Source organism: Lipophrys pholis (assembly GCF_963383615.2).
Source record: "Lipophrys pholis genome assembly, chromosome: 12".
In the NCBI taxonomy this organism is placed as follows: Eukaryota; Metazoa; Chordata; class Actinopteri; order Blenniiformes; family Blenniidae; genus Lipophrys; species Lipophrys pholis.
This window is the reverse complement of record NC_137641.1, coordinates 18,978,408-19,006,328: the sequence shown is the minus strand read 5'-3', so window position 1 is coordinate 19,006,328 and position 27,921 is coordinate 18,978,408. Positions and strand designations below refer to the sequence as shown.

The window sequence follows — 27,921 nt, the reverse complement described above, 5'->3', positions numbered from 1 at the left end:
CAAATTGGATATGATGGTGACTCACTACTGCCATCTAATGCACAAAGATGGCATTTGTTGAATTTTACATGTTGCCCCTTTAAAGAATCATAGCAACAAGGTAAAGAAAACAGATTAAAGCAACATTTAAAATATGTTTGTTTATGGGCTTCTTTTCCTCATTTCAATCAAAAAAACAACTTTCAGCTTTGCCTTAGTGTCGTGTGCAGTGACAGTATATAGTATATACAACTCAGGTGTTATTTGATCGAAGAATGTTATGAAACGTGACGGCAGCGATGTTGTTTCCGAGGTGTCCCTGAACGCAGCCGCTCACACGTCGTCCCCGCCCTCCTCTCGAGCTCCGCCGCTATCTTTAGCCCCCTCGCGGATTAACAGCGCGCCGCCGCTCGCTGCTCATCTCCGTCCTCATCCTCCGCTCGAGCTCCCGCCGCATTCTACAAGCCGACGCGTACAAGCGCGCGGACATGGGGGAATGACAACGACACCTGCCGGTTCACCGTCCCCCGAAAAGATCCGAGGATGCCGCCGCTGCTGCTCTCCAGCCCGCGGTCCGGACGCCCGCGCCGGGCCTCGGTACCTCCGCTGCTGCCGCTGACCGCCGCCGTGCTGCTCTGCCTGGTCCCGGCCATCAGCAGCTTCCCAGGTAAACACCAGCCACACACAAAGCCGTCAGACCTGTTCACCCGGGAGCTCCTGCCCGGTGATCCCGGGACTGTCAGTCGGCTGGAGCTGCTTCTTATCCAGAGCAGCCGTTCAATAACACACGTGTTTATTTATTCACTTTTTTTAATTGTTCTTTCAGTGTCACATTGTAGACCTTGCTTGGATGGGACGTCCTGCGAGTTTAGGACCTTTAACAAGTGGGGGAAAAAACGGGAGTAAAATAGTAGTAATAAAAAAAAAAAAAATAGATTCCTTATTCTGGTGAGATTTTTCACCTAATTTCGTTTTTGTGCAGTTTGATTGATAAAGATTTATATGACATTCCTAAATATTAAATCTGGAAAGAGTACAAAAATAAAAAAATTGCCTGAACTCTATTAACGTTGAGGTCTCAAGTAATAATACTCGTATCAAAAACTACCAAGAAGTAGTTTAAACAAACTTGTTTGACAGTATTTGTCAGACACATGTTAAAGTATGAACGTTGCTCAATGCATGTAAATGTAAAATAAGAATTTTGCGTTAAAATAAAACACAATTTCCTGCAAAGTTCCGAGCTTTAGATATTATTTCAACTTGACGTCAAACTCAATAGAGACTTCTGGAATAAAGAAATGTATAAAGTCATTATGTATTACTACCATCCCTGTTTAATATAGAGAAGGATACCAGCTTTACTGGACATGGATGATCAGGAATGGAAGTGACAAATTACAAACGCTCACATTTCGTGATCCAAACTATATCAGCTATAATGAACATAAATAATCAAGTATGCAAATATCAAATAACAGAATTCTATTCGTTCATTAATGGATAGACCGGAAGTAAATTCACTCATCTTCAACTTGAATGCAGTTTTTACTATCTATTCAGCTTTTAGTTCTTTCTAATTGCACCTACAATAGTCAGACCTTTTGATCTGCATCGCTGTAGCCAGTAGTCCTCAAATTGTTATGTTTTTTGTTTTTCTGTGCTTTGTTTGTCTGACCAATGTGCTTTACAGGTACTCATTTAATGCTTTCACATTGAATGCAGTGCATTGTAAATGTAAATTAATGCGATTAAATGCTTCAATTCTCTTTTAAGAGAATTACCTTTTTTGGTTTTACTTTAGTATTTCCTCTGACACCAACACTTTCAATTGTAATGGAGTCCACTTTAAACAGTTTAACAGTAACTCTACTTGCGTACATCTTTTTGTACACTTTGTTTCTGGAAGAAAGTATTTCCGATTTTTCACAAAATGATCAATACTTTTATTGTTTGTCACTTGTAGAACCTGGAAACGCTCGATTTTGCAGATGTGTCCAATTCCAACAGTAATTTCTGCGTGTGTGTGTGTGTGTGTGTGTGTGTGTGTGTGTGTGTGTGTGTGTGTGTGTGTGTGTGTGTGTGTGTGTGTGTGTGTGTGTGTGTGTGTGTGTGTGTGTGTGTGTGTGTGTGTGTGTGTGTGTGTGTGTGTGTGTGTGTGTGTGTGTGTGTGTGTGTGTGTGTGTGTGTGTGTGTGTGTGTGTGTGTGTGTGTGTGTGTGTGTGTGTCAGGTCTTTTGGCTGCGATGGCTGCTGCTGATGTGTGCAGGAGAGATAATCTTCTTCTCAGCTTTTAACGCAGAAAAAAAAAAAAAAAAAGAAAAAGACCCCGTGGGAGAGCCACCAGCTGGACTCTCACATGTAATCTGTAGCTTTTATCTAAAGCACACCGCCCTCGCTGCGTGCCGCACTCCACACCGACCGCATCGCCGCACATTTGGCTGAATTCATTGTCGTGATTGAGAAACTCATTCCCCGCGGCCGTCCTGTGCGCGGGCCACTTTTGGAGCAGTCGCGGCTCAAGTGGATGTCGGCCCAGCCTCGAGGTCGTTGGTATTGGTCTGTGTCATTTGGGCAAGGCACTCAACCAAAAGGTTTGCACCCAGTTGGAGGGTGAGCGCCTCGTATTGCAGGTTGGTGTGATTGTAGAAAAAGAGGCTCAAGTGGTGTAACCAGCTGTGTCTGTTTGGAACACCGCTGAAGAAGTGAAGTCATGACGTCAACGTGATGTGTGGTTTCATTACGCTCATGCAGGGTGGAAAGACTGATGCTGTTATATCCCCACATCTAAATGAAGTCTCTAGATTGTATTTGAATAAAGTCCCACTTTTCTTCCGATCATATGTGACAAATTTGCAGAAACTAACTCGTTGCTTACGGTTCTCATTGCTGACGTGTTTCTTGACTGAGTGAGGAGTTTACTGGAAGCCAATGGCGTCTGCTCTCAGGTCGGATGTCGCTCACATTTCAGTTTGAATCAAAGAATGGTACCTAACCTCGATTAAAATCCAAGTCCGGTCTGATGCGCTTCAAGTACACAGAGGTGGATTTCATGTAGAGCATTATGCAGTTTTGCCGTAAACAGTGCAACAGCTGTGATTTGGTTTTCAGTCCATGAACAAAAACTAAAGTCGATGTGGTGAAGGGGCGAGCTATCACGACTCGCCGTCCGTCTCCCAGGAGTCTTTGCGTGTCCATTATTTGCTTAAATTATTACCTTGTTGATGAGACTCAATCTTCTTTCACATAACATAATTCTGTGATAATCAATGTCATTAAAAGTAATTTACACTCCCACAATAATGAAGGCTGTGTACTATAATGATGTACTTTCAGTGATGTACTTTGGAGGGTTTGCTTTGATTGAAAATTGGCCTCAAACGGTCGCGGTGCAAGGCATTGTGGGATTGAATCGGATGATATTCCGAATTTGGTGGAAGTGAGTCTGCGCACCAATCTGACCGCTTCGTTCAAAAAAAAAAAAAAAAAACCTGATGAAGAGAAGTGGCCATGACTGATCTCTTATCGCAATACAGATTTGACATTTAGATTCTGACTATTAAAAAAAATAGATTTAAAGAAACAAAACTTCTATTCTATCCATATTGATTAGAAATAGAGACGGTCGCTGTTTCCAGCAATGCACGTCTCCTGTTTCACATGTTCTACTAAGGAATATGCTCGGCGCTCTCAACAGTCAGGGGAGTTGATATGTTTTCAACGCAGCACCTGTTCCATTGGAGCGCAGCTCGTCGGTGCCGCGGTGCGACTGTGCCTGGCAAGTCTGTGGGCCATTGTTTACGTATGTCGCGTTGGAATCGCAAGACAAAGTGCAGTTAACACTTCCTTCTCCTCGCTCCAGTGTCAATGGGTGATTGTGTGACGCAGTACGACAGAGCCGCGATGAGACTGAAGGGTTTGTGAAAATGTATGGCGAAGCTGCAGCAGGTTTGCAGGGCGACTTCAGCGGATCCAGGAGAGACCGACACCTCCTCATGAGTAAATATGATAGAAAGCTTTTTACTGAACATTGAGTTCTTGGGATGGAACTAATCCAGAATCTCCACTTTAAAACGATTGACTCCCCAAATGATCCCTTCTGCTGGCCGCCATGCAGAAATAATTACACAAACAAGGAAGACGTGTTAAATAATTCGGCCTCAGGTTTGACACGTTCAACTTTTTTATTTTTTTTCTCTCCGCTGATTTAATTTGAGTTTTCCCACCTCATCTTGGCTGCTCGGTGTGATTATTGGAGCCTGATCATCGCTGGGGTCGTCGCATTTAAATGCCAAGTTTATTATTCGTGGAGCTCACCAAGTACTGGTGTGATTGTTATTCAGGTGGGGGGGGGGGGGTGTCACACTGGGTCTACATACACGTACACACAGCTACTGGACCCTCGTGTTCCCCAATTGCCGTATCCACCCAGCAGCGGAGGGAGTCATCTGTGTCACAGTGGCCATTAACAGCCATGAAGAAGTCAGGTGTGTTCACTCGTGTGCGCTTTACCGAAGGGAGCGACATGGAAACCAGTAGGCGATCAGGTTTCTCATAACGACGGCGATCTTTAACGGAGTCGGGATTATTATAGCTGACAAGTGGGCACGTGAGATGTGATTTAGTTTTCAAGTAAAGAAATGACCTTTTGAATTTTTCGGCGTCTGTGAACACCTGATTTCTCCAAGCGTCCAAAAGGCTGTGATGGAAAATCACTAAAAGTCTCCTGGAATGAGGAACCCACACACACACACACACACACACACACATACACATACACACAGATAACGTGAGTTAACTCCTCGCTGTCGACAGTGACTCACGTGATCGTCTTTAACACCAGGCCAAATGGAATGCCACATTCACTGAAAAATACTTGGATTACTGAGAGATTTGATCTTTCATACCTGCATTTCATTTTTGCGTTGTAATCGTGTAAATTATTTTCTCCACCTGATTATGCAGGATCAGGTATTGGGTGGAATAACGCCATGGCTATGAGGCACGGTGTAATGAATAACTGTAGTAACTATTTAAAAATAAAAATAAAAGGGGCAGTGAAATCAACTATTACTGCTATTTTGTCTTAATAGCAAGTTTGTGTTCAGGTCGTTGATTGGGAAAAAAAACATCAGAAATCGAGTATTCCAATCGAGTACTTGCTCGTCGTCGTTCCTCCTCTGCTGCTCACACTATGATTAGTGAGACAAAATGAGGTTCAGGTCGTTCGTCATTGTCGGACACCGTGGAAACAACCGTTCTTGAGATGTTGAAATCACGATTTCATCCACATTTATGAGGGCTGTAACATATTCCAGGTCTTCCAGTTGTTTTTTTTTCTCTTATTATAGGAAGAATATCTGTGATTTTGTCTTGTGTTTTTTTTGACAATCCCTGAACTTCAAGAGGACAGATTTGCGAGGTGAACGGGTTTGTTGCTTTTGTTGAGGCTTGCTTTACATAGTGGTTCGGGGGTGGGGGATGTTAGTTGGGGGGGAACCCTTGGTTATGTGGGCTAAGCGCTTCTATGAACTACTTTAGAAAACACGCGAGCGACCACCAGTCATTTTGGTTTCAAATTGACCCGTTATGGAGCTGATGTGGTCTGTGAAGTGACGTTTACATTACCAGTGCTTCTGGTGTCTGAAAGGAAGTACTCACTGCTCTTACGTGGCTGCTAACCAATATGCAGGTTTTATGAAACCACCAGGATACTGTTATACATCACTGATTGCCCATCATTGTTGTCTCGCATTGAACATCTTAAAGATTGTGGTTGCTGCTGCCACCTCCTCACATCTCTTTTTTTTCTTTTTTTTTTGTCATCCGGTCTTCTTCTTTATTAGAGAGGACACTGTTGACCTCCGCAGGAAATGCGCACTTACAGGCCAAGCCAGAGTCGACGCCGTTTCATCTGGAGTGATTCATACTCTACTACCTCATTATGTTCCACATCGAGTTTTCTGTGTCGAGCAGTTTTTTGCGTGTGGAGGTTTGCAGTGGCGTGAAGCCACATCCTCACTGAGAGCTGGTGCACCGGCATCCATGCTGCCAGACATTGTGCACTGTTTCTAAGAAGAAATGAGTTTCTTGGCGTGGCAGCAGGTTGAAACCTCATTGTGAACCAAAGCAACCCAGGCACTGCAGGGTGACACTCTCAGGATCAGCGACTCCTCCAATAACTCGTCCAGCCAGAGGTCAAGAAATATGCTGACCGTAGAAAATACAACTGAACAAAGACTGAAGCAAGCAGCTTTTATTTGCCATCTACGCACGCCTCGCCATGGATCCCTTTAACCTTTGTTCTGTTTGCTGCTCTGCTTCACTCTAATAATAATCATCTCCCGTGTAATGGCTTCGACTCGTCATTGTCTGACGTGACAGATGTTATTGCAGCACAAAAGACAAACGGCCGAGTGTGGGGGGGGACGAAGCGTTACGGCGCCGTACGAGCACAACGCAAAACCTTGTTCCACCGTCCTTCTTCTGTTATCTGACATGCTGTTGAGAAAGAACTTGATTTTAGACTTTCTTCCGTCTCACTTTTTTCCACCACCTGTAGGTTTACTTCCGTGTGTGTGTGTGTGTGTGTGTGTGTGTGTGTGTGTGTGCTTTTGTCCATGTGTGTCAAACAGGTGCAAAGTCATGCCCCATTTTCCACCCAAAGTTTTACGTGTCAGACATCGCAGCAGATTACGGTGGGAAAAACCAACAGCAGCGTACTAAATCTGATAAGGCGAACGGTTTCCATGTGTTGAATAGTTACATTTATGTTCGAGTGCCGTTTTCTGAGAAGTGATGCGGTTGATGTGTTTATTCCTCTCAACTTGTTCCAGATCCACGGCGAAGTAACTAAAACGTGCCGCATTTCCATTTACACCCACAGGTGGTTTTGACATTTTGACTGCTCACAGCTGAGGAGCAGGGAAATTCTATAATGTTTATAAAACATGCTCATTCTTGTCATGTTTTCTTGTTCTTTGCGAGTCCAAGCCACTGAAATGTAATTACAATTACTTTATTACAACTAATAGTTGCCCTTTTTAAAATGAAATAAATTGACCAGTTACTGAAAAAGAGAAATACCTGTTCGTCTGAAAAGGTAACTGGCATTACATCAGATTGTCGTTCTCATTTTGGTTTGTTTAACTTGGTCGGCCCTTTCTAAAAGTCTGGTTTGAGTTACTGCCAAAAGTAATGGCAGTCATGCACTAATTCCCACTGTATCGGGCAGTGACCATGTAATTCTTTCAATAAAACCCCTTCGCATTCTTCACTGGTGTTTTTTTCAGTGTTTGTTAACTTATTGCGCGATCAGAATATAAATCATTCATTTCTCTCTGACTTACTATTGCTCAGTGTTGACGGATGGAAACATGCTCTTGATTTCCACAAGTTCCCCTCCCTGCCCTCGGCACTGTTTTGTGTTTTCCAAATTTATTTTATACAAAGGAATCTTTTGTCAACCAAGACAAAACCCATAAAAAGTCGCCAGATTCAATAAATCAATGCAAAATAAAAGGGACAAAATAACTTAAAAATCCCCCCAAAAAAAAAATACAAAACGGCTGTGCAATGCAGTTCTCAGAAGAAACACATTAGTCCCCTCAGGAGCGGAACGCACGATCCAAACAAATGGATGGGAGAAGAGCAATGTCTGAGGTTTGTCTTTTAGCATTGGATGCTTCTGCTCCCGCATTCCTCCATCTGCTGTCGCACACAGCCTCCTCGGGCGAAGGCGACTACGTCACGGCACAGAAACACACTTTTGTCGGTGCACCTGAGAACGTTCCTCACATAAATAAATCATGAATCAACTCGCAGCACATTTTCATGTTCATGACGAGGTTGTGACGACAAATCTGCAAGCGCAAACGTAATCCATTCACGTGCATGGTGCAAATATTTTGGTGGGGACTTGCCATGACGACTGGCTATAAACAATGTTCATACCAAGGCTGACTAATTTGGGGTGTATCAAGTCTCACGCCCTTGTCTAGGTGCCAACCCACTGATTTCTAAGAACATCCGTTTTCTTCTCTCGGGTACAATGAGCGTACAATTAAATCTGTTCTCCGCCTTCAACTCGTACTCAAGGGTTGGCCTTTGCACGGAAACCCATCGTGGTGAGATTTGAACCACTGACGTGTCCAGTCACAAACCCACTTCGCCACCATCGTCTATGAGGACCTGCATGAGGCGACACTCTTGACTTTCACAAATGGCAACAGCACGGTTCAACTGGTTGAGTTCCAATGTTTTGAAATGAGGAGAAAGTACGACACAGAGTCTTTACCTCTCTATAAATTAAGTAATTTCACTCCTGTGATGGTAACAATTCTCTGTTGGCTCGCCCAACATGCGTAATGGAGGTATGATTAATTACCCTGGCTGGTACAGCACATTCACTAACAGGGCTCGTTCTAGGCGCAGCTACTTAAACCATGACGACAACAAACTTGTTTTTTTTTGTTTTTTTTGTTGTCTGTCCATTGTTTTTTCTTTCCATTTCTACGTTTTAGGGATGGGGCACAGTGGTTATACAGGATCACATGAAAAGCACCACACAAATGACGCAGGCTCACCGGCACACACGGTCACATAATAAGAGAAGCGCACCGACCATAGCTCTTTAATGTTTCCACTTGATTTGGAGTGTTCGGCCTACTTCCTGCCTTTTATCAGGGGGTCAGGAAGTGTACACAATGGGAGTGTGTGACCCCCACCACCTCTTGCTGTACCCATTTCCTTCCTGTAAATTTCTCTCTCTCTCTCTCTCTCTCTCCCTCACTGGCACACTTCCATCTCCATATATGCACATATAATGTTATTTTGTGTTTGCAGAGCAGCTTGAAGGAGCACAAGTGAGCAGTGCCTTGAAACCGTCCAGCTGCTCTGAGCATGTACGTGTCGGTCGGTGAGTGTAGGTGTGAGCTACCAGGCGGCTTGAGAGAGTGCCTCTGTTGCGTTTCTTCTTGGCAATTTTGCTGCTGCTGCAGAGCACGCCTCCTGGAAACAGCAGCAGCAGATGGTTCGTAAAGTCACGTTTCATCCTATCCAAGGGACTACTTTCTGAGTCCCTGAGTTACACAATGTTTTCTAACGCATCCCTCTTCTTCACGGTTACCAAACATGCCGATTTAACACTGGGAATGAGTTTATTTCCAAACTATTTGTCTTCCGTTTCTATCTCCCTCTCTATTTTGTATTTATTTGTTTTTTATTTGTTTTTGTCTCCTTGATTGGACTCTCTAATGAGCACATGCACTGTGTGGGAGGCACGCTGATGCAAGGACACCCCTGGTGGCAACTTGACATTCACTTGTTTGACTCCTTTGTTACACTGCTAAATATACTCGCCGGTCACTTCATTACATGCTCTTGCTTTTTTTTTTTCTCTCTCTCTTCAGCTTCACACATTTATACTGAAGCAGATGCAGTAGATTTGTCTCTGGTTGAGGGTGTGTGTCTGTGTGTGTGAAGAATAATTATCTGCGTTCATGTGACTGCAATAGGTTTCAGCACATTAACTTCCCACATGATGAATAACGGATGGAAGTGGCGGTCAGAGGTGTTTGGATTCTTGCTGCATTATAATAATCAGGACTGCTTTCTCAGTTTCATGGTGGGAATCATTTTTCTTTCTTGTTTTTGCAAAGAAAAAAACAGTTTAGCACTGTAAAGCCAGTTTTAGATATATAATAACAGGCAGTATTTAGTCATCTTCACACACAATAAATGCAAAGAAACAAGCTTTTTGCTATGAAATTAAATACTGGACTAGCATTTTAATCTTCTCATGTCATGATATAGACGACAAAATGAATGTCTGGAATAACAGGACATGTAAAAAATGTCCGTGTGGCTAATTTATGGTTGCTGGGACAAGTCCCTGCTTATAATGGGTGAAAAATGCCGTACATCGTGGACACGCCAACTGGTTTGACAAATACGCTCTCCAGACACAAATTCACCTCATATGCTTACATGCACACTCCCACCAAGCCAGAAATCGAACCGTGGAATTTCTTCACGTGAGGCGAAGGTGCTCACCACCACATTACCATCAGTTCTGTCCTCCACATTCAGTGTGATTCTTGAAATCTGTCCCTCTGGATCAAAGTGGTGTCCTGATAGCTGCTGAGAGGTTGTTTGAAAAAAAAAATGAGCGGAGGGATAATTTGATGAAAGTCGTTGTGGGTAATGTGAGAGAAATTAAACTGGAGCATTAAAGGTGAACATTTTCACTGAAGGAGGTGTGTTTGGAAGGTAACCAGTAGTTTGGGATCACAAACATGTTGAGCTTAGTTTACAGATGTCAGGTTGGTTTTGAATTTCAACACTGAACATCGCTTTCTTCTTTTAATTCAACGGTATCGCACTATTTTCCTACGACTTGCACAGTTCCAACTGTATGATTTCAACAATTAGTCCTCGACTTATTTAGGCGAAGCTGCAAGGACAGCAATCTGCTCTGAAGTTGCGTTTTACAGGAAGAATAAAGATGAACGGTCAAATCAATCCTGCAGTGCGTTTAAAGGGTAAAAAATCCATGCTTCTGTCAGCAGTGAATATCAACTCGCTCAATGACGCGACACAAATTCGTCTGCTTGTATAAAGTAACACAAGGACAAACCAGCTTGTTGTATTGAGTGTTTTCTTCCTGTAAGGTCACGGGTTGACGGAAATCAATAAGAAAAATGGAATCCTTGATGTCTGTAGGGAAAAGAAAAGCAGACGTGTAGCAGGTTAAAGCAGAGGTCTGAGTGGGAGAAAAACAAATGTAGATAAAGAACCCTGTTATCTTGGGACTTGAACATATTTCAGACGCATACGTGTGGATTAACGGTGTGAATGAAGCAGGCAATAAATGTGTCGGTGATGAAGTTGTTCCTCCTCTGTGGGAACAGAAACGAGCAGCACTCGTCAGGGAGTTCCCTACCTGCTTGTTAGTTTTATGATTCAAGGCACTTTGTTAAATATTTACTTTGCGTCTCACAAAATGGCAATCGATTAATAAATCTTTCACTATCAGCTGCTGATACTCCCACAAACATTTTTTAAAAACTCTTGATTGTCCGCCCCTAACATATTGTTGTAGTTTTTTTTTTTTATTATTATTATTTATTATTTTCAGTCACTTGAGGGAATGAGGTTAGAAATATGTCAAGAGAAATGCATTCTACTTGTATGAAACCTTATTTACAGCTTCCAGTTTATTCAAAAGCCATGTTTGATGATGGCTATCGAGCTCAGGTGTCTGCCTTCTCTATAAAACATAACAAAGATATTCCAGCTTTTAATGCTTTATATGTAACATTACACTATATGTCCTTAAGCATTTGTTGTTGCATTTATGACATGAAGAACTATAATGAAAACTGTTTCGGTCTATCAAAGAGATTGTGTACTGTAAAATAAAATCCAAATTAGAATCTGAATACTTGTTTGTTTATATGACATTTGGGGAACGCCACAAGGAGCCATGGCGGGAAGGCTGAAGAGCGGCTTGCCGCTAAAGAAATACAAGTGGCAGGGCCCTGGTCCAGATAATATATGTGAAAAGGGATTCATTTGTGTTGTTTGACACAAACAACACAAAATAAAGTTCTCACATTACACATGCGTCACCCGGCCGCTGAGTACCTGGCATGTGGACGAGAGCCTGTTGTGTCACCGAGTGTGTCATCGTGTGTAGGTTGTACTATTGGCTTTATCTGTTATTTGTGCAACTAAACAGAGGGAGTTTGGTTGTTTTCCGTGACAGAGTTCCAGTTTTATTTTAGATTTCTTTGTTGTATGATACAGATTTTTTTTTTTTTTTTAAATGTTCGGTTGTTTGCAGTTTAGGTTCCCAACATTGTGTTTCTAACCTGGATAAAGCAGTTATAGATCAGTGGTTTACAAGCTGTTTTCCTTGGAAGCCTCCTCAATTGTCTCTAACAATGGCAGTGCCCCCCCCCTTTTAATCGAGTAAGGTCAGACTTTATTCATGAATTTCAATCAAATCGGCTCCACATTTTGTTATTTTCACAAAGATGTGAAAAGAACAAAATTCAAGAATAATGAAAATAATAGATGTTATGAATATTTACGATGATGATGTACTTTCCAGTATTTACAACATGGTAGATAAACAAGATTGAATTGATTTGAATTCAGCTTCGTAGTGAATCAATAGCTATGTATTGTCAACCCTTGAAAAAGTAGTATTTAGTGTATGTCGTCAATGTAACACACAGGTGACAGACTTCTGCTCTTGTTTTATCCACCTTTACCTCACTGGCCTTCCATAAAAATGTCACATCTTTTGGCCCCCCTTTGTCGCTGTAGAAATCACAAAAATATATGTATTTATCCGGTATGTGTAATTCAGTACTCAGAATAAGTAAAGATAATGCTACAGCCAAGAAGCTTTCTGACCTTTTTTTTTTTTTTTTTTTTTTTTTAAAAGGTATTTTGAATACATTATGACTGTTATTATTTGCATTAAGCCTGTAGATATTTATCCCTCATGGCTTCTTTCTCACTCTGACGATCTGTCACCATGAAGCCTGACCAGCCCCCGACCCTTTTATCCTTCAGAATCACTGGGTCATCCTGTCTCATCCCGCCTCACATTACGTCCTGTCTGTTGCTGTCAGGATCATCCTCGGCCCCCCCCCCCCCGCGGTGCTGTTCACCTTTAGCCAGCCCGCCAAGAAGCACTGCCGGGTTCATTATCCGCTTGGGAGCGCCACCTGCCCCTCTACTACCAGACACACCTGCTGTGGCTGTGTGACCCACTACCCTCCCTTTGTGTCGCCCAAGCTGTGTCTGTTTGTGTGTTTGTGTGGTTGTGTTGGTGCATTATTCAGCTCTGTCCTAAATGGGGTCAGGAGATTATCCAACCTGATTGTGAAAGAGCTGCGGCAGGTCTCTCTTTACTTTGGTTTAACATGATTTGGACAGAGAGGCAGGGTGGGGCTGACGGTGGATAACGCAAAAGATGACTCAAAATGTGCTTTCCATACGGTCAGTGTGAAGCATCAGTCACTTTTTAAAACAGCCTGAACATCAGCTTCATTTCTCAATAGACGCACGTCTAATAAAAGAGGTGTCCCACTTATTCAAGGTGAAATGCATCTTATTCTTCTCGTATTAATGTCCTTCACTCAGCAAAAAGAGTGACATTTAACTGCCTCATTAAAAGCTCCCTTATTGCATCACATCAGCGGGATGGGAAATTGATGAATCTCTGACTTTCTCCCTCCCTCTCTCTCTCTCTCTCTCACACAGCTCACAATAGATGCCCTCAAGACTGTGCCAAACAGAGACGCCACAACTGTCCGCTTGGCTCCTCGCACTGTGGTCCCTGCTACCGCCTATTCGAGGAGGATGAACGAGGACGCTGCGTACTGATCGGCCGCGATCAACACGGTACGGAGGAAACAGAAGGCCACGTTACATACACAAACGGCTCCCCCTCGCAGGCTTTGCGTTTCTTCCTTTTTCAAATTCCGCTTGCTTGCCAAGGTCCAAACATTAATCTTAACTCGCGAGAGGAGACGTATGGCGCCAGGCTTGGCGAGAAGCTGATTTCCGTGCGGGTTCCCGACATAAAACCACACAATACCATAAAATGTGTCGAAAACAACACAGTAATTGACTTTTAAACAGCGCCTCAGTAAATTTCTTTAAGACTTAATTAAAATAGATGAAGCTAGCCCAGACCCCCTGACTGCGCACTATTGCCCCTCTTACACAGCCAGCTCAAGTCCATTCCACCTGGCTCGGTGGAAAAAGGACTCTTCTGTTCTGGCTCAGAGGAACTTCAGCAACTTCAACGTTCTTATTTGTCCCTTGAAGGACAGTTTGTTATGCAGCAGTGACAAGAATGTAAAGAAACCACTGTAAAAACAACAACAAACAAAACGTATAAACGCAGTAAAACTGTAAGATCACAAAAACATAAGATGGCCGTAGGCATTAGCAGGAATCTTGGTCCTTTAGTCAGGTGGAGTTCAGTACAACAGCCACTTAGTCAGCAGCATCAAGACACGATAAAGTAAAAATACAGCAGCAAACATGATAAAAGTGCAGCAAAGTACATAATAAAGTACAGCAGCAGAAGCACAGTGCATTACCTCCTCCAGCAGGACCAACATTAGAGACGTCATTGCTGTTCTTGAACTGCTTTTGGTCTCATTTCTGAGTCCGTTTCAGCTTTGTTAGGCCAATTCCCATTAAATTAGCTGTACAGCATATAGTTGGGATGAGCAATTGTTTTTTTAAAAAATGTTTTTACTGCTTCTGTCTGTTTCTCAGCAAAATCCCCAAACCATCCAATAATCATAGTCATGTCTTTCTTTGTGTGAGAGTATTGACGACTGTGGCCCTCCTTTACATCCTTTCTTCTTTTTAACTGGTTTCGGTACACATTCCATGTACAGCACAGAGAGTGTTGTTAATAAGTTTCAGCCTTGTCAGTACTGTGAACCCTCTACTGGCAAACAAACTTCATTGTTCCGTGGCAAACAAGGTTTTTAATCTCCAACTTGTGTCTATATGTATATCTAGTTTAAGACAGAAAGGTCGCGATAAAATCACTCACCGGGGATTTGTCATTTTTACTTGGTGTAAAACAAAATGGTTAGGGAGGGCTCTCTATCGCGGTACTGCAGCAGACTGTAAAGCCCCGTTTCCACAGTGCCCCATGGTACCGGTGCCGGTCAGGTGGGGGTTGACTATCCGTAACCAGACCCGTATCAGTGCCGCGTTTCCATTACACGGGGAACGGTTTGAAATGTAGGCGGGGTTATGAAAGGTTGCGTAATCATGCAGGATGTGAAGCCATAACGGGAGGACATTTCCCAAAAAGTTTCCTGATTGCTGCAGAAGAACTGATTGGAAATGGCTGCTTGCTGGGAGAACAGCGGTTGTCACGGACCAATGAGCAGACGGCAGTGTTGAAGCTCCTCCCCCTCATATCCGGCACATTGTGCCTGGTACCCCAAGTGGAGGGGTAGCGAGAAATGGTTACCAATGGTACCAGTTGGTAACGGTTCTGAGTCAGTGGAAACGCACAACAACCGGTTCCGACCTGACCCGTACCGGCACCAAGGGGCACTGTGGAAACGGGGCATAAGTGTAGAAGGGGTTTCTTCCTGGTTTGGTTGCGGTTTGCCCTCGAGTTCGCCTATCTTCTCCTTTGCGGAATTCATTTTTCCGTTGAGGGAGTTCAAATTGAGCTCCGCTTCATAGTGATTGATGATACTTCACCCGGCAAACAAACATAAAGCAGGATGTAGGTTCATGTGGCTCTTACAGTAAAACTAAACCAGTTGTCTCCAAATTCACCCGCCATTTATTCCAACTTCATGATTTTCTTTTTTTTCTCAAGAATTGCAAAGAATAAGTGGTCCTGGGACCACAAATGGCACCTTGCGCACAATAACGCCGAAAGTGACTCCAGCCACCACGATCATAACCTGAGCAGCCATGGAATATGGACGACTGCGTAAACTATGGTCTCATATAGTCTTATCGCACGGGGAGAGTTCGATTTCAATTGTTAAACATGAGCGTTTAATACCTCACTCTACAGGAGCGACTTTTAAGACAACTGATGACAGAAAGCCGTAATCGTAGCTGTTGTTTTTGTTTTTTTTGTTTTTTTACCTCGGTGCTCTAAACACTCGTACGGTAATGAGTTCCGGAGTGACTGAACAGCCTTCACTGGTGATTCAAACGCAGCAGGAGAATGAAAACGTGTCGCTAGCAGTGTGTCTCCTGCAGTTCTTTACCTTGTATTATCCCCATTGACTCCTGCATTTGTTTGTAATACTTCAAATAAAAGGAACAGTCATCTGTGTGTTACTCGTTTCTGCCAAAGGTGGAAATTGCGTCTTCAATAAAACTCAATATTATCTCTTTAACCCACCGAGACCTGAGGCAATACTCGGGTTTATTGCTTTGCCACTTCCGTTGCAGTTCTTCCTTTAACATCGCGTGCAATATTGTCTTTCCTCAGATTTCTCTGCTGGTCATTAAAATGTGATCGATAATGTATACAGTGGCACAGTAACACGATATAGACACATTCTTCATGTGGCACTCAGCTCCACAGGGAGGATTGGATATGTGCGACTGCTCCAAGTCTCGGTGTGTCTAAAGAAACGTTATTTGGTTCATTTTTCTGCTAGAGATGGAGATAGAACTGTAGTGCTTGTATCTGGTATAGTGGTTAGCGCTCTCAAGTTTCCTGGTTTGAGTCCCGAACGTGCTCTTATGTGTGGCTTTCTCCAGAGCACACTTCCTCCAGTAGTTTAAAAACATATAATAATTTAAAAAAAAATTATGTTTCTGACCCTGATGGACCAGTGACCTTTCCAGGGATCGACTCCACGGCCCCATGACACTGAGCGCTATAGAAAGTGGATGAATGTAGGGATTTTATCACTCTGAGTGATAAATGATGCAAACACATACTGCTCGACCCGAGCGAATTAAAATTTCACGAGTTCCCAGATTGTGCTTATTGTAATTAAACCTCTACTTTCAGATGGATAGCCTAAAATAAGGTGGAAAAGATACAGAAGCTGCTTCTCACAAGGTTTCAACAAACTATTACACTGCATGTTTTCATGCTGCCTGACTCGCTCTTTCTCTTCCTTTGCTCCGGATGCTAATAACTTCATTTCACATTCATTTTTGTTCAGCGCCTTTTTTCTCCCACAGTCTTATGGTCTTTGCTCTCTCTTCTATATCTCTCCCATTCCCTTTTTTTTTTTTTTTTTTTTAATCCCCCCCTGCTCCTGCTGAGTTTGCAACACACACACACACACACACACACACACACACACACACACACACACACACACACACACACACACACCGCCCCCGCGCTGGCGGCCTTAATCACAGAGATGACATGCACCCACCCCCCCCCGACGCTCTCTCTTTCTGTTGCCCTTCATCTCCGTCACTGAATCTAATATCAGTCAATGAAAAAGCGAAGCGGTGAAAATAAACCTTATTTCTCTGATTTCCGTGACATTGCACTGCTGGCCATGTTTCAAGAACGTCCTGCTGAATTGGGAGAGAAAATTAAACATCTTTCCTCTTCGTGTGTGTGTGTGTGTGTGTGTGTGTGTGTGTGTGTGTGTGTGTGTGTGTGTGTGTGTGTGTGTGTGTGTGTGTGTGTGTGTGTGTGTGTGTGTGTGTGTGTGTGTGTGTGTGTGTGTGTGTGTGTGTGTGTGTGTGTGTGTGTGTGTGTGTGTGTGTGTGTGTGTGTGTGTGTGTGTGTGTGTGTGTGTGTGTGTGTGTGTGTGTGTGTGCACATGTGGATCTCTGCAAGATTAATAATTGAGATGGCATTATGGTGGCCAAGGATCCAGCACAAACTTGGCTCGAATTATTGGCGGCGGCAAAGTAAACGTGACGGGGAGATGCCTGTCAGGAATGTTTTGTAGAGGAAGGTCACGTCATGCAGAAGAAGAGGGGATTTGTTGCAGTGCTCTCAGGATGTTCAGTTTTTAATGTCACAGAGTGTTTCTGCGTGCGCACGTGTATGTGGCGTTTTAAATCTGGTGCGTCGTAGGTCCCTTAAGCTCCCTGGAGTGGTTATATAAACACTAGAAACATGGCAGGGCATGAAAATCCACACGAGGGACGGATTCAGTCTCGTTTTCACACGTTATAGACTCAAACCCACATGAACTGATGGCAGTATGAAAATGTCATTCATTTGCTGAGTCAATACTCAACATTTGATTTGTCAGGGACAGCACACAACTCTACATGTATTCAAATAAACTCACTGTGGTTGCGACTGTTGTGGTACTTTCGGACTGCAAACCTCTGAAGTCACTTGTTGCATCAATACAGCGATGATGGCTGCATTTTGAGGGACGAATCAATAATAATGCCAATTTAAATTGTGCAAGAGACATATTTTCCGAACTGGATTTCTGTTGTGTGTTTTGAGTCGCTCCTCTGTAGGATGATCGCAGTAGATGCATCTTGACATTGTATTTTTTTGTGCACGTGCATGAAGGAAACGCACGATTCAGCTCAGTGGCCTGGATTTCTTTATCCCTGTACTAAAGATGACAATGACGCTTTCTAGCTGATGCAAGACTTCATCCTCATTTTATAACGTTCAGGGTTCAAGCTTCGGCCTCCATCGCTTGCCTGCAGCAGTTTGCGTCAAACACAAACACTGTAAGTAGCACATAGTCTGACCTTGTGCCTCAGCCAACCGAACATCCCAGTCTGGGTTGACCATAGAGTTCCTACTACGATTGTTTGACATCATACAGATAGACCTTCAACTTAATAGGAATCTTTGTATGTATTGATGGATATTGTTTTGTATCTACACCCACAAAAAAGATTTGTATAAGTGCACGACTCACTGGTCACGTAGAATTTTTTTATTCTTTTTTTTTTTCTTCCAGAAATTGTATTACAACAGCAATGATATTCCCTTCAGCTGATCCCGAGACCTCACTACTGCAACTTATAGCGATTTCCTCACATGGCAATTGTTTACGCTGGATGCCTTTCCTACTGACAAATAGTTTCACTTTTTTTTTTTTTTAACTATGCTTTTACTTTTCATATCACTAAGATGATATGCTCTGATAATATAAGGTGAATTGATAATCTTCCTATGAAATAGTTTAGCATTTTTTAAAATAGCATCTGTGCTTAGTAAAATATATTATTTATACCACACACACCCAGAACAATACATTTTGGTTCAAAAAAAAAAAAAAAAAAAAAAAGGCACAATAGATCAATGCTTTTACTATTGCAATACAAAACAAAATTTCAAAGGATCAATATTAATCACTGAATGTCAACAAGCTCATATTCACTACATTTCTTTACCCTGCACCTGTTTATGAAGTTTGTTTCCCATAAATTGTGGTTTACTGTGTTTTTATGAAAATCACACTGCCTTGTGTCTAAAATGTCCCACTGTTGAGCACGAAGAGAGCACGATCAGCCCAGAGTGGATGAGTCAGCTCAGTAAAGGGAAGAGCAGCTATGCATGCTCGTCCTGTAAGTAGAAACCTGCGCGTATTTGACATGGAGGTGTGCGCTGCCATCAGTAAACAGAGTATTTCCTTGAAGGCATGCTCTCAGATTAGAAGACGCACAAACAGTCGCGGTATGTATTCTTCCTATGCGGTCACGTTGCTTATGTGCCGAAAGCGGTGCTCATCTCAAGATGTTGGGACTCTTTTTTTTTTTTTTTTTTTTTTTTGTCTCTTTCCCTGCCGCTCTTTCTCATGCATCCACGCAGCAGTCTGTCTGTCTTCTCTCCCAAGGCACACATGCGTACATATGCATCACACGGGGAAATAAAGCAGACGACAACAAAACGAGGACAGCTGTTGAAGCAACGCGCAGCCTGATCAAATATCCTGCAGCAGTTTACTTTGGTTACATGATGCATGGAAAACACACAAATGGAGGATCAAGCTCCCCCTTGCATTGCAGAAACGAATCAAACTGCCTCAGTTTTAAGTTTTGTTTAGTTTGTTTTTTTATCATACATAGCCACCCTATTAAAACCGTTTGTAGAATTTAGCAAGCATACTGCGAAGAGGATAGAGGGTGTGTTTGGTGTTTTTCTCATAATCAACACATGATGTGAAAAACAGTATTTTTTTAATTCAGCATAAGAGAAAAAAAATAACACTTTTTATAATTCATTGAATTTATGAAAGTTATATTTGTCCTCACCAGAAATGGTCTTACAATTGTACATAATACTAACATGTTGACAAGTTAGAACATCGGAGTTTTTACCATGACATGCAAATTAGAAATGAAGCAGGTGAATTTAAGAAGATGGAGATTAATATGCGCAAAATGGGGTCCACACGGACCGTGATTATCATCTTGAATATTCATAGGTTCAGTTCTCTTACTAACTCCGACTGTGTCAGCCTGACACTCACGAGGAGACACTGAGAACTAATGGATTTCAAAGAGGCAAAAAAAAAAAGAGACCATTCAGTCTTGACTGTTTTATTACAGCTTCTCAGACCTTTATTGCTTTTTTCTTTCCCTCGCTCCTGTCGGTCGGTGTGTTCGCTCTCTCAACCAGCAGATGAAAGACAGGTGGAGATGTTTATTGGGCTTAAATATCGCTGCTCAGATTTCATGTACTGGCTCAAAGCTGTGCTCTCAGCTGTGACTTTCTCGATAGCAGCTGGGAGAGTGACTCACCACTTCAGTTATAAGGTAACTAACCTGAGAAATAAATTGGCCGGATGGCATTTGTGCGCCTCTCCCTCTCTCTGACAAATACCTTGTAAACTGGATACAAGTTTCTGGGTTTGTGGTGACCTTTTTTTGTTCTTTTGGTCAAACTTTACTGCCTTGTAGACATTTTCCTGCAAATACTGGGGAAAAAACCCTGCAGCAACCTGCAATTCAGGCAGCAGTTAAAGTGTCCACTAGGGGGCAGCAAACACAGTTAATCATGAGCTTTTCTTGGGGTCAGCTCATCTTTTTGTAGGCACTTTTGAGGCAAAGCGACAGAAGATTGGTAGAATTACCTTTTCTGAGTTTGTTTGTTTGTTTTTATCGGGACTTCAGTTGATTGTCTATTTAAATTAATTCAAAGGTTGTTTCTTGTGGCTGCACAGAATAAATGTATATGAATACATATGCTTTTTTCAGTTCTCCATACTCATCAGTCATCCATTTTCTTTTCTTAGGGTTTTGAAGGGGTTTCAGCTGACTATGGGTAAAGGTGGGGACAGGGCAGGGAGGCATCACACAGTCCAAAAACCATAAATTTGAGGTTAATTGGTGAGAAAATCCACATATCCAGAGGGAGAACATGCACACTCCACAAAGAAAGATCCCCCCCCCCACCAACCCTGACCACAACCGGGAATTTCCCCACTGTTATCGGTGTTAACAACACCATGCAGCTTCTATTGTCCCTCATTTAAAGTAGGTGATTCTTAGTAGAAATGTCAATAATTGACTCTAAATGTACAAAAATGCTGCATTTAGCTTCAAACCAATTGTGTGTGAAAAGTTCAAATGATTTCTCCAGATACATTTTAATTTTACTTTAATAAAACATTATTAATGTCCAATATGTTTCAACATTTAGAAATATTAATGAATGTATTTCTAATTGTTTTTAATCTGTTTCTTCAGTTTTATCATAAATACATTTCAGACACTTAGACATAATCCACAAAATTTTGGATTTATTCTGTTCACTATATGTTGCATAATTTTGTGTTTCTTTATTTTTAATCTCCAGTATTTTTACATTTCAATATCAAATTGTACAGCTGCACAAATCTGTAAAAGTGTTTCTGTTTTTTTTTTTTTTTTTAAAATACAGTCCACTTGGTTACACAAAAACCACTCCGATGAAGTGATGTGATTTAGATTTTATTTTAAGCTTGAAGGGAGGGGAGGAAGTGTGTGTTTGTACGTGTACGCGTGTGCTTTGGGGGAGGAAGAGACAGTGAATGGTTTTTAAGTGGGAAAAGAAAACAGCACAGATGTGTGTTACCCTCAGTCCCTGTTGAGATGTTTAGTGTTTGTTTGTTTGTTTGTACCCGGCTCCCCCTCCCGGGTGCTCTCAAGAGGCTATGGGTCATTATCAAGCCAGTGACAAAACTCTTGTTATATGAGGAGAGGCGAGTGTGCTTGGCGAGCCATCGTCACCACTTTTCTTTTTCTTTTTTTTTCTTTTTTTTTTTTAGCTGAAGTACCTTTCGAGTGACGTGGTCTTTTGAGGAAATCTCAACAATTTGCAGTAAAGGTGCACTTTTGATTGTACCAAAGAATCTCCTGTCTCCTCTGTCTGGCCAGCACACAGGCACAGTTGGCGCTCTCAGCCACCTGCAAAGTGCAGATGGTGCGTCCCGCCTCCACAGACACCTGCTATGGAGTGCACTAAATGGCCATTAGTGGAGGGGGGCAACGGAAAAACAAAGCAGTCAGTGAAAGTACCGGCATGTCATATCATACAGATTAGCTCAGCCAGATGGCCGTCCTTCTGGAGTGTAAAGGCACACTGTAATCATTAATGTAATGTAGGTACGTCAACACATTTCTTTAGGTCGACTGCTCTTTTTTTCCAAATGTATCTGCACTGATTCTACAAAACATTATCTTGATGTTTGATATATAGCAGAGGCACTTTACAGAGGGAAATAACAGTGTGATGACCTCCATTAGCAGTGAGCTCAGAGGTCTATTGTGATCGTCGTGTCTGAAGCCCAGTGAGGATGAGGTCCGGCTGATTGCTCCCGGTCCCCCCCCTGCAGAGCTTCCTCTCTCCGGCCACACACACACTGCCGGGTCGCCCCCCCGTTGCCCCGGAGACCTCGGCCTCCTGCAGCAATGTGGCTCTCTGTCTGGCCTGAAGTGTTGTTAACACCAGTTTAGTATTGTCTCCTTTCTTTATCAGGCCTCCAAACAAACAACGCGCGCAGGCACACTCCCCGAAGCAGGAGCCTGAAAACACATGTAACTTCATGTACGCCTGCCGAAAACATATGCGCACGCTCTTCTTCCCTTCGTCTTCATGACTGCTTTATCCAACTCGGGGCCACGAGGAGCTGCAGCCAATGAGAGCTGAGGATGCGCAGGGTTCACACTCCAGAAAGCTCCATTACAGGGAAAACTCAGACAGGCACAAAAGCATATAGTCAATTTAGAGAAACTCCACGTAGAACGACACTCAAGCCTGAAATGAAACCAGAGATATTCTTAGTTTGAAGTGATAGTGTTAAGTACTGCACCATCTTGCAGTCCACTATCCAAAACAAGTGGATTTTGACTCCTGCATGTGATTGTGAGCAATCCTGATGTAATATATATATATATATAAGTTTATTCCACTGCTCTGTAATTGGGTGTCATATGTATACATATATGAATATCTTCTGTTCTGTTTGTCTTGTTAAAGTCTGTTTCATTTGATGTGGTTGTGTCTCCTCTGTAGGAAAGGCCATATACACTGACCTGGATGAAGAAATTGATTTCATTCACTCTGTCATTGAAAACCAACAAAAGTCAAGAGCGAACGCTCTCAAAAAGGAGTCCAAACATCCCGGTAAGAAACCTGCTCCAGAAAGTATGTCAGCTCTTTGAAACGTGATAGTTCTCTAGACATTCAGGTCTGTTTGGCACTTTACCAACAACGGCTCCACCGCTAAGTTCTAGCATTAGACAATGCACTAGTCATGTAGAAATATTAAGTTTCGACATGAAACAACATACGGTGACATCGGCGAAAAGAATGCAGAAAACAATTTATTTATTTATTTTTTTTTAACGGTAGTGGATCCTGAGAATATGAAGGTATGTCATTTTCAAGTAAAAGCCTAAAATGTGGGTTTGATTTCAACGGGTTCAAAAAGTTCAACCCTGAATTTAGTGACAGGCTCGACTTCCTCTATTCTCTATTCCTCTATACAGTACTGTGCAGAGGCTTTCAATCATTTAACACCAGCAGGAAGGTGTTTGATTCGATACAAATGTATTCTAAAGAAGAGAAACAGATGCCCGAAAATTCCCCCTACACTTTATTAAGAACTAACTTCAGTGTAAAGAAGAACAAGGCTGAAGTATCTCCTGCTAAATATCCTCCCAAGCCTAATACGTTTTGCACAGTTCAGTACGTTTTTAGACTTCTTTTATTTACTTGTACTTGATCTACGTGTTCTGTTGTCTGTTCAGCCACCATCAATTTCCAGGCTGGTGTCGGTAACAGGAGGACAGACGACTCCAAACATTCCCAGAGGACCCAGAATAGAGTCGCAAATGAATCCCTACGCTCCACCACTGCAGCCCCTCAACCTGGGGCCTCCTCCGCCCCAAACACCCCGACCCCTCAGCCCCGGGCCACCGGCCGAATTGGCCCCATCGCTGTGCCAGCACCCGGCAACGACAACATCATCGTCAGTGAGTAGTCTGTCGCCGTATGAAAAGCAGGATGATGGTGTTAGCAGAGTGTCTCATGTCTTATCAGGTACTTTGATGTACAATGGCTGCAGATTTTATCAGGTTTTTTTTTTTTGGTTTTTTTTAAACACATCCCAAGATAGGGCTTAATCATGTTTGACCCCTTTTGTCGCCTCTTCTTAAATCCCCAATCAGCCTGAAGACGACAAGAACTCATCCTGAGCAAATCAGCCTAAATTGAATTAAATGTGACAGCGATCCTGAATGTCTGATGGGGCAATCAATGACTCTTGTTTTTGTCTCTTCTGTCGCTCTGCAGTTATAATCTCGGTGTGTGTGGTGGTCGGCTCCGTGGCTGTCATCATGGCTACAATCTGTGTCGTCAAGTAAGTATAGACGGAGAAGGGAAGATCAAATGTGAGGCAGAAAACGAGGAAAACCAAAATTTTCTCTTTGAGTATTTATTGTTACTCTCTCTTACAAATGAATACTGTTTCAGTGGATTGGCAAGGAATCTTCCTAAACATCATTTAGATATTGATGATATTCGATGCTGTGTTTCTAATGGAAGGAGAATAAACAGACACACAGACAAACAAACCCCATAAAGATTTAAAATAAATATATATATATTCTTTTACCAATGGGCTATTTATGTATTAATATTGTGCTTATTTGTGCCAAAATAATTGTCCAAAGAATTTTGCTAGAGTATTTTCATTCCTGTAAAACCCCTCAAATATCTGTCAAATGCCTTCGGACTCGTCCTGCACTCCATGGCGTTCGCTCAAATCTGCAGCCGATAGACATTCACCATGCAGCTGCAGATGCGTCTCCTCTGCAGCGCTGGTTTCACTTGGACCGGTTGGAGCTGTGCAGCGTACATCCAATGTCAATCCAATCTGAAACACTGTGCATCCAGTTCAAATGGTTTCTACCAGAAATACAAAATACTAACATCACTCGGACACGTGTTTAATCATTATTGATTTCCTGCACTGTTTAAAGTCGTCAGTGTAACTTCAGAGTTGGCTTTATGATAATCAGCCTCCAAAGAACTTTGCAACCTTGCTTTTGCAGTAATTGACCACAATTAAATCAAACTGGAATGTTTGAAGAAGCTTGCGAATGACTGAGCTTGAATTAGGACAGTGCATGAAATGTCCTGAGAAAGTAGTACTAGTAAATGAGCAATCCTGAGACACTTTCATGAATATGTCGCGCATTTCTTTGGTCGTGTGCAGCACATCACTTGAATGCATTTCAACATGCACATCGGACTCTTTCCCATCACGCTCAGGTTTTGTATTAAAATGTCTTGTAATGCCGCGAGCAGGAAACTGGGCTGGGTGTAAATAAACACCATCAATGAGCTTGTCCTAATTTGGTATTACTGAAGACAATCCTATCTCGTTCTCTTGTTTTTTCTTTTGTTGTTGTGTCTTATCTCTTGTCATTACATCACCCCCCCTTCACTTTCCTTATTTCACTATTATCTCATTTTTTTTCTGCTTTGAGTTTTACAAAATTCTCCTCCTAGAAACTAATCGTCTCTATATCAAACTAAATCAAGGTTTCTGACGCGTATATTTTGTTATACTGACTTTTCCAAACCGCCTGGTTGTTATCTGCTTATTAGATCTGCACGCATTTTCTCTGCGAGCCTCAGGATTGGAGTGTAATTGTAAAGCATTGTTAAGATCCACCCACATTTGAACAATGTTGATCTGTGATCTGTTGGGAGATAATCTCACATGCATTTGGGCGACTGTTTGCTTTTTGTCTGTTTATGATTGGGTTTGATTTTTCGACACATTGAAATGAAGCTATTTAAATAAACGGTTGGCTTTCACTGTGAAAGGAGTGAAAGGGGGGGCGGGGGGGGGGGGGGCAAGGGGCTTAAGCACATTAGCTGCACTGCATGATGGGAAAAGTGAAAGTTACAGCAGCTTAGCAGATATAGTCAGAGTGGGGAAAATGACAAGTTTGTTCAGTTTGTTTGATATATAATAGCAATCCTAGTTTGACATGGATTCTGAGCATAAACTAGATCAGTTGTTTTTTTTCCATATTTACCAAACAGTTGAGGCGCGATGTGGAAGCCTAGTGACAGTTTGGGTCTGTAATGTAGCCTCAGGCATTTGTAATGCAGAGCCAACTGATACTGGGGCTGTGCTCCGCAGGATGCAGAAACATTCCCGTCTTGCTGAGAAGGTGGATTACCCTGCTTTTAAAGGGACAGATGCTCCCGCTCCCGCTCCTGCAGCCAACGGCACTTCGGTAAGCATTCGTTTCCATCTGCCAGCGTTACAGCCTGTTTGCTTCCTCTGCAACAGAGCACAAGATGCTGCCCTCTGACCCCCCCCCCCACCCCCCCCCACCCCCCCACCCCCACCCCCCCCCACCCCCCCACCCCCACCCCGGGGTTCTGCTCTCAAACGTGTCCTCCACATTGCTGCTCTTTCCTCAGATGGGAGATAAGACTCTGGCGCAGAGTGCTCAAATGTATCACTATCAACATCAGAAGCAGCAGATGATCTCCATGGGAAAGTGAGTTGTGTTCTTTACTCCGCCTTTCTCCGCTCTCTGGCTCTTCCTTTTCCCAACGTGTCACATCACTTTTCCGCTCCGTCCTCATCTCTGATGCCTGTTTTTTTTTAAATGTTTGTTTTCCCTGCAGTCACAAGCCTGAAGCGAAAGTCCCCGACACCGACGTCACATCGGATGAAGAAGAAGTGGGCGGGGACTTCACAGTGTACGAGTGCCCCGGACTGGCACCGGTGGGGAGACACGCCCTCGCATTTTGCACAGCAGCACTGAATCTTTTGTGATGCGTGCTTCGCGACTAACGATCTGCTTTCCCTTCACAGACGGGAGAGATGGAGGTGAAGAACCCACTGTTTGATGATTCAGCCATACAATATCAGGGGAATCACAAGTGACTGTGGAATACTTCGCGCACACAATCCATTTATCTGGAGAATAAATCTCGTTGCATGCATTAAAACGAAGGATTTTGTCTGAGAATGAGCTGATGAAAATGACGATTCTCTCTTTTGCCCTTTACTTACACCTGCCCCAGTGTGACTTTTAATACTTGTGATGTATATTGGGTTCCTTGTTAATTTATTTCTGTCTTTTAATGTAAGGTTTTTAGTCCTGCTGGCTTGCTAGACCCAGCATGTCTTTTATAGCTGTTGTCCTCGTCAGAGTCCTCGTTTCACCTCTCTGTTACTTTCCTACATCTCTGCAGCTGTTTCCAAAGAATGTGATACAATCCACCACACAGATACATTTCCGTCAAGTAAAGAAAGAAAAATAGGTTCCCTTCCTTGTTTTGACTTGCAAAACTAGTTTCAAAATCACATTCCTCAGATCCCCAGGAACTCCTTAAGGTATTTACCTCTTGTTACCTGTTCCCCAACACAACACAAGGTTAAGCATTAAAAATGTTATCACTGGTGTTGCTGATTACTTTTTTTTTTCTTTCCTCGAATCATATATAAGCTACACAAGAAGATTAAAGATTATTGAATGTAGATATCTTAATTATTGATGGAAATGAAATATTTGGTGGTGTCCGTTGCATGGTTTGACTGTCCCGTGTTTGAATCATGGCAACGCTTGGATGAATTATCCTGTGTGTATGCATCTTATTGCTGCAGTAGCGGTGTACAGCAAAAAAAAAAAGTAACTTCGGAGCATTTGGAGTGAGATCTTTAGAGACGGGCTGTACTGACGGGTTTGCAGCTGGTGAACACCACTATCATGTTAAGGTCTCTCTTCGTGGCCCTATTCACAATCCCAAGTTAATCTTGTGCTGCAAAATGTACATACAAAGAGTGGCAGTGTTCACTTTTTATAGATATTTGTACATGCAGACTAAGGATTGGAAATAAAAGATTTTTACCACATGAAAAAAAGGTTTAGGTGTGGGTTTTCTTTTTTTTTTGGTTGTTTGCTTTGTTTGTTTTCTGTGGGAAAACAAATTGTTTGGTTC

The 27,921-nt window shown here is 42.6% G+C and overlaps 1 protein-coding gene across 1 annotated transcript; it reads left to right on the top strand.

Annotated features, from left to right (window-relative positions):
* Positions 1-245: 245 nt before the first annotated feature.
* npdc1a (neural proliferation, differentiation and control, 1a) lies at positions 246-27,837 on the top strand. Its single transcript, XM_080476850.1, has 9 exons — positions 246-646; positions 13,257-13,397; positions 22,960-23,070; positions 23,697-23,921; positions 24,241-24,307; positions 26,105-26,201; positions 26,392-26,471; positions 26,602-26,701; positions 26,792-27,837. The coding sequence occupies exons 1-9, from the start codon at positions 523-525 to the stop codon at positions 26,861-26,863; spliced, it is 1,017 nt and encodes a 338-aa protein (XP_080332976.1). The 5' UTR covers positions 246-522; the 3' UTR covers positions 26,864-27,837.
* The last annotated feature ends 84 nt before the right edge of the window (positions 27,838-27,921 follow it).

Bases quoted from the DNA above. Each gene is read 5' to 3' on its own strand.
- npdc1a (XM_080476850.1), top strand. From the start codon at position 523: ATGCCGCCGCTGCTGCTCTCCAGCCCGCGGTCCGGACGCCCGCGCCGG. The intron at 23,922-24,240 runs GTGAGTAGTCTG...GTCGCTCTGCAG, and splicing joins CAACGACAACATCATCGTCA to TTATAATCTCGGTGTGTGTG. The intron at 26,702-26,791 runs GTGGGGAGACAC...TTCCCTTCACAG, and splicing joins AGTGCCCCGGACTGGCACCG to ACGGGAGAGATGGAGGTGAA.